Consider the following 6,820-nt stretch of genomic DNA (forward strand, 5'->3'; position numbering starts at 1 on the left):
GGTTACCCAATGCCCCAGAAACCACATTCCATTGACACAGGAGACTAATATTCCTAGCTTCAAGATTAGTAACTCCCAACCCCCTCGATCTCTAGGACGACAAACATCCAACCAGATAACCAACCGATACTTTTACACTCCATCCTTCTCTTGCCAACAAACTATACAAGCACGAAAGAAATCAAGTCTCTTACCAACACCTCTAGGCCAACGAAAAAGGGACAATAAGAGAATAGGAATATTACTGACACAAGTATCACAGAGAATAAACGAGGCCCCATGGAGTGAAAGATCCCTTGCCATGAAGCTGCCATTTTTCATATTTGTCCTCAGGTGGCTCCCAATCAAGATTACATAACTTTTGAAAATGTAGAGAAATCCCTAAATATCTAAAAGGAAAATCACCTACTATGTAAGTAAAAATTTGAGCATAATCATTCTATTCCAGCAACGCATCGCTAAAACAGTGGATCTTGCTCTTCAGAACTTAATTTTAGCCATGTTCAATGCTCATAAACATATAAGATAACCTTCAAGGTCATCTTCCAAATAAAAGATGGTATCGTCTGCGTATTGTAGAATGGTGAAACCTCGGTTATACCAAGGAAGCAATAACATCAATAGTTAAATTAAAGAGGAGAGTGGGGAAAGGACTCCCCCTGCCTCAAGCCTTTCCTAGTAACAAACTAAGAGCCTGACATGTCATTCAAGGTAATAGTTGCTTTACCATCGCTAAAAAAACAATTAGGCCACCGTACAAATTTAACCAGGAATCCTTTCATGCTTAACGCATCATGCACAAATTCCAAAATGAATTTATTGTATGCTTTCTCAAAATCTAGTTTAAAAAGGGCAGCAGAGTATGCAATGAATATAAAGTCTCATGTAAAACAACTACATTATCTAACATAAACTGACCTTTGGTAAAAGCAGATTGAGCTTTGTGAACACTCTTGTCTACAGTCAACATGGCTCTACTATTGAGAACTTCAGTAACAATTTTAAATCGAACAATAAGGATGAAGATGGGCCTATACATCTGTTTTATCAGCCCCTTGACCTTTAGCGGTCAGAGTTACTATATCATAGTTTAGTCTAGAAATGTCAATAACGCGATCATAAAAATCCTGGAAAATTTTAAGAAAATCACCAGAGACAAGACGCCAAAAGATTAGGTAAAACTCAACAAGCATGCCATCTAGCTCGCTGCTCTATTGTGACTCGTGGGGAAACTGCAGTTTTAATCTCGTCATGTGTAAACTTGTCATTCAACCTACTGTTATCTACATCGGAAAGGCAACCGGGCAAAGGAATAATAAGAGAGAAAGGAAGAAGATCGTCCTTCCAAAAAGCTTCTTATAAAAGGTAGTAGCATATTTGATGAGTTGTTCGCCTCCTTGAATGATGCGCTCATCTTGATTGAATCTGAAAAATCTTATTCTTACATTTTGTACCACTAGCATTAATCATAAAATACTTAGAATTACTATCTCCATGTCTTATATCTCTCTCTTTATACTGTTAGTACCATTTAAATTCCTCCTCCCTAAGAATTTTATTTCAGTCATTTTCCAGTTTATCTCTTAAGCCATAGTCAGCTTCTAAGGCACCAAAAAGCTCGCATTTCTTATCCACAACATCCAGCCAATTAGTAATGCATTCTCTATCCCTCCTATAAGCCTCCTCACCATTAAGATTCTAGCCCTTGAGGCTTGTCTTGAAAGGTTTCATAGTCAATGCAAGGTACTGCCTCTGCGAGCGAACAATAGACGACCAGGCATTGTTAACTATATCGGAGAGATCTTTCATAGTCCACCAGCTTAATTCAAACCTAAAAGATGCATTTATCGCAACAGGATTATCACAGTATGTAAAAGAAGAGCAGCATGGTTAGAAACCCCTCTAACCAGGATTCTGACAGTAACCAAAGGAAACCTTTGCTCCCAGGAGGGGCTAACCAAAATTGTATGTAATTTAACAAACAGAGGGTCCATCTGGTTATTAGACCATGTGTAGCTCGGACATGACATCACAAGCTCTTTAAAACTCATCCCCGTACACATTGATTAGGATTCACTTGAATCCTGATCACTTGTTCATTATGACCATTCTAGTCATAAACCTCTCGGCCATACATGTATCTACCTGGAACAGATCATGTCTAACACCCATAAGTGAACATCCAAAAGCCCCATCAGAAGGCTGCCAGAACCAAATAACTGTAGCCAGCCAGGAATCAATAAGATCCTTCTTTTTTGTCTCTTGTATACAGATAAACTCAAGGTAAGGTATAGCTAAATCGCATGTTTCTTATTGCAGATAATGCAGGAGAGGGCTTGAACTATATTAGTCTCCAAGTGTTGAGGGTTGCCACATCCAATTTTTCTATAAACAACAAACTGGGAGAGGGAGGATTCGGAGAGGTTTTTAAGGTGTGTATTGTGCTTTGGTATGAATATTACATGAGAATACAAATCTATACTAAATGTACCAGAGACAATATTTGGTGAATTATTTAATTTAATCCAAGAGCAAACTTGCCTCTACTGTCTACATAGGGGGAAATGCAGGACGGAATGAAAATAGCCGTCAAAAGGCTGTCAAAGGACTCTGTTCAAGGGTTTGGTGAGCTGAAAAATGAGCTAGTGCTAGCTAACAAACTTAAGCACAAGAATCTGGTGCAGCTTCTCGGTGTTTGCTTGCAAGAGAAACTGCTGGTGTACGAATATATGCCTAATGGAAGCCTAGACACGATTATTTTCAGTAATTCTCCCATCTCATCTTGTCAAAACTTTAGTACACCACTAGTCTGCTATTCTGCTGTTTTTAGTTTGAGTGGTGCATGTGTGTCGCAGATTCGGAGAAGGCACACCAACTCGATTGGATGAAAAGAAGCATGATCATCTCTGGGATTGCTCGAGGTCTACTGTATCTCCACCAGGAGTCTCGTCTAAAAGTCATCCACCGTGACCTGAAGCCAAGCAACGTCTTACTGGACCTGGATATGAACCCCAAGATCTCAGATTTTGGTCTTTCTAGGGCTTTCGGTGGAGATCAATCGATGGATGTAACAAAACGTGCTGTTGGTACACTGTAAGTCTTTGCTTCTGTGTACGTACTTTGCAAATGCACACTGTTCTAGCCAAATTAACGGAAGATGACCGTTTGAGTGATACGATATCAAATGGTAAATGCAACACTGAGCAAGAGTGCTTATTTTGGAACTAATTCATGCAGCGGATACATGGCTCCGGAATATGCGTACCACGGCCAAGTCTCTACCAAGTCAGACATGTATAGCTTCGGAGTCGTAGTTGTAGAGATTGTGACTGGTAGGAGGAACAATGCATCACTCGACGATGATACTGCCTCCAGATCTCTGCTCAGCCAGGTAAGATCCGCACACATAATGTACCTCACTCATTTGTGGAGATAACTTGCCGACTAGCTGCTACTTATTTATCTTTTACGTACAGGTATGGGAAGCGTGGAGCGCAGGCTCGATGGAAGAGGTGGTGGATCCTTCCCTGGGCAGAGGTTACCCCAAGAACGATGTGCTAAAGTGCGTGCAGATCGGGCTGCTGTGTCTCCAGGAGGATCCCAGCGCCAGGCCGGCCGCGTGGGAGGTCGTCCTCATGCTCGACAGCCCCTCCATGTCCATGACTATGCGGACTCCGACCAGGCCAGCGTTCTGCTTCACACAACCTGGAGTCAGCAACCCCACGCTCAGTTACCAAAGCAGCCGGCCGCGGGGTGCTATCACCAGCCAACAACTGCCTACCCCCGTTTCAGGCAATGACGTGACGATTTCTGATGTCGAGCCTAGGTAGGATGATTTCAAACAAGTTTGCATCAGTAAGGCGAATACCAACTGTTAAAAATAATTGCCTTTAGTCATGTCCGGAAATGTACAAGATGCTCGTTCATGCTTCTTTAGCTAGCTGATCAAGAGTGAGTCGATAGATACATACGTGGGTCTAGTGATACTAGTCGTATTCAATAATGTTTAAGCTAATAGTGATCAAGGTAGCCGAGTGATTATTGTTGGCTTGCATATCATATGGAGCAAGCTGAGACCGGTTGTCATGTCTGTGTAGGCCCAGGTTGTTTCTATCGGCTGCCTGTGTATATAAGCATGGGGAGGTGCGTGAGTATTGTAACGTCTTGGTATTCGAGAGATTGTAAATAAAGAAAACAATGCATGTCAGGTCTCTTTGGCAAACCTTTTGCGTGCGCGTGTTTGTGATATTTTTTATTTGATATCCGAGCAAGGTTGAAGATTCAAATCCACAATTGCCCCATGAGTAAGACGATGTAACACCCTGTAATTTTAACAGGTGTTCTCATACATCAACGGTTCTTCTCATTGCCACTGACGGCCATTTTTTTTGCCCTTATTGATTTTCAAATCAGAGACGGCCGTGGGGGCAACTCTGAGAGGCATTGAATCTTGGAGTACTCTTTTATTCATATCAAACACGGTACCGTGAAATTGATTCCACGGCTTCGTCATTCCCCCTGTCGTAGTCACCTTCATGTAACATTTCAAAACAAAGCTTCTTCTCGAAAGATCTGAGACCATGGCTCCGCCAGGCTTGTTGAGCTAGTCAAAATTCACTACTCATTTTCGCGAATCGCACTCCGGAAGCATCTTCCATGGTTTATTCTAATTCAGTGGCTAGATTTATTTGGTACTCCAAAAATGTTTTAATTGAAATGAATTGGTGGCCTGGTTTGGATAACCCCATAGCAACCCCCTTCCTCCCACATCGTGTCCTCACTCCCTTCTTCCTCCTCACACCGTGCTCCCCTACATGGCCTAAGCACCTCCATCCCTTGTCTATCTTCCATGCAATGGGACCCTTGCAGCACTCCCTCTCACGAGCAGCCCCCACCAACGCCTCACCTACTCCATTTCCCTCATTTGCGATGCCCTTGCTTGTCCTCCCCCCACCTCCTAATGCAGACTAGACCTGAGTTTGAGGAAGAAAAAGAAGAGGAGACATGAATAAGAGCAAGATGAGAAGGACAAGAGGAGAAGATCCCCGTCTCCCGTGTTTCCTTCATCATCCTCTTGTGTGCTCCCACCACCATGAGCCATATTCACTGCTCTGACCCTTTTGTCAAACTTTAATATGACTTGACCCTGTTTTAAAATCTTTTTTGAATCTGACCTTTTTTCTATCGCCGCCGTCTTTGGCGGTAGGTTTACACTGCCTATCGCCATTGACTTTGACGATAGGTTTTGATCAACGTTTAAACAACTGTTTGCTGACTGCGCGAAGCCTACCGCCATAGCTGGTGGCGGTAGCTAGTTGTAGCATACCGCCAGCCACAGTGGCGGTAGGCTTCTATTCGATTGCAAGTGTGTCTCATTGCATGCATTCATGTTCATACATAGCACTCCATCATCTTGATGTTTTTTTTTTGAAAATGGAGGCTTACCCCCGGCTTCTGCATCATAATGATGCATGCAGCCATCTTATTAAGAGATCACAAAGTCGTCAAAGTATTACAGCTCACAAGTGGAGCAAAAAATAAAAATAAATGAAAGTTCATGCTGACAATCACAACCGGAATGGCAATAAGAAGGATAAGCTCCCTAGACTCCTATCATGTTATGCGACTGCCATCCGAATCGGTTGAATATAACCCGTGCTACCATTTCTTACTCATTGCACCCAGTAACCAAAGGCTTCCTGGATTCCATAGGAGTGAGTAAGGACCACATACAGATACAAGCGGTAGCTCTGAAGATGACCTGCAAGAAAGTTAAATTGTATTGTCTGTTAAATATCAAATCATTCCTACAATTTCATATAGCCCACAAGAGCGCACATATTCCAATCCGAATACGAGCCACCGTAGTCTGTTGGACCCCAGTTAACCACATTCAAAACAACGATGCAATGTCAACTGGAGGAGTAATGTTGAAGGCTATATGAATCGTTCTCCAAAGCAATTTGGCTAGTGGGCATTCAAGAAATAAATGTTGTATTGTTTCGTCATGATCACAAAAGCAACATCGTGGACTACCTACCCATCGCCTCTTGATTAAGTTGTCCTTTGTAAGAATTTCTTATTTGTGGACAAACCACATAAAGATTTTAATGCGCAAAGGAAACTTAATCTTCCAAATATGCAATGATCTCGAGACTGGGCCAGAATTAATCAAATCCAAATAGAAAGATTTTACCATAAAAATCCCATTCTTAGCTAGTTTCCATTGTGTGGAGTCCGTTTGGTCGGAGAGTTGAACATCTATCAATCTCCGAACCAGGTGCATCCATGCATTCCATCGCTCACCAACTAGAGCTCGTCTGAATTGAATATTTAAGGGGATCGTATGTAAAATTGTGCCTACGTAACCCTCCTTACGTTGCACAATGTTATACAAGGTGGGATATTGTACGGCCAGGGGGCGTCTCTCCTAACCACGTATCCTTCCAAAACCTTGTTGACATCCCATTGCCAACCAGGAATTTGACCCTCCGAAAGAACAGGCCCTTCACTTGCATGATGTACTGGACCGTCGAGCCTATCCCTCCGCCGACTCTGGGGGCGACTGCGGGAGGGGGGGGGACCATGGAGGCGACTCATGGGGCAACTGCGGGGGCGACGGCGGGAGTGAGTACACACCTTTGACACATGTGCTAAGCAACTCAAACTTAGTAAAAAGTGGGAGTGGCTATCGGTAGCTCGACTGATTTTTCAAATTAGGTTGGTCAATTCATTCTGGACGTTGGATGGAGATCTAACAGCTCGCAGCCCTCCTTCTTCCTCCTCCTCCCAGCGTTCCACCGACCGAACCGCCGGCCAT

The 6,820-nt window shown here is 43.1% G+C and overlaps 1 protein-coding gene across 1 annotated transcript in view; it reads left to right on the forward strand.

Moving 5' to 3' along the window:
• LOC119283785 (cysteine-rich receptor-like protein kinase 10) overlaps nucleotides 1-4,222 on the forward strand; it is an 8,118-nt gene extending 3,896 nt beyond the window's left edge. The window contains exons 2-6 of the mRNA XM_037563193.1: nucleotides 2,295-2,432; nucleotides 2,559-2,763; nucleotides 2,856-3,093; nucleotides 3,238-3,391; nucleotides 3,477-4,222. Of these exons, the coding sequence (XP_037419090.1) occupies nucleotides 2,295-2,432; nucleotides 2,559-2,763; nucleotides 2,856-3,093; nucleotides 3,238-3,391; nucleotides 3,477-3,830 (1,089 nt within the window). The 3' untranslated portion in view covers nucleotides 3,831-4,222. The remainder of the gene's footprint in view (nucleotides 1-2,294; nucleotides 2,433-2,558; nucleotides 2,764-2,855; nucleotides 3,094-3,237; nucleotides 3,392-3,476) is intronic.
• Nucleotides 4,223-6,820: the final 2,598 nt, after the last annotated feature.

The sequence above is a fragment of the Triticum dicoccoides genome, chromosome 4A (genome assembly GCF_002162155.2).
Source record: "Triticum dicoccoides isolate Atlit2015 ecotype Zavitan chromosome 4A, WEW_v2.0, whole genome shotgun sequence".
Lineage (NCBI taxonomy): Eukaryota > Viridiplantae > Streptophyta > Magnoliopsida > Poales > Poaceae > Triticum > Triticum dicoccoides.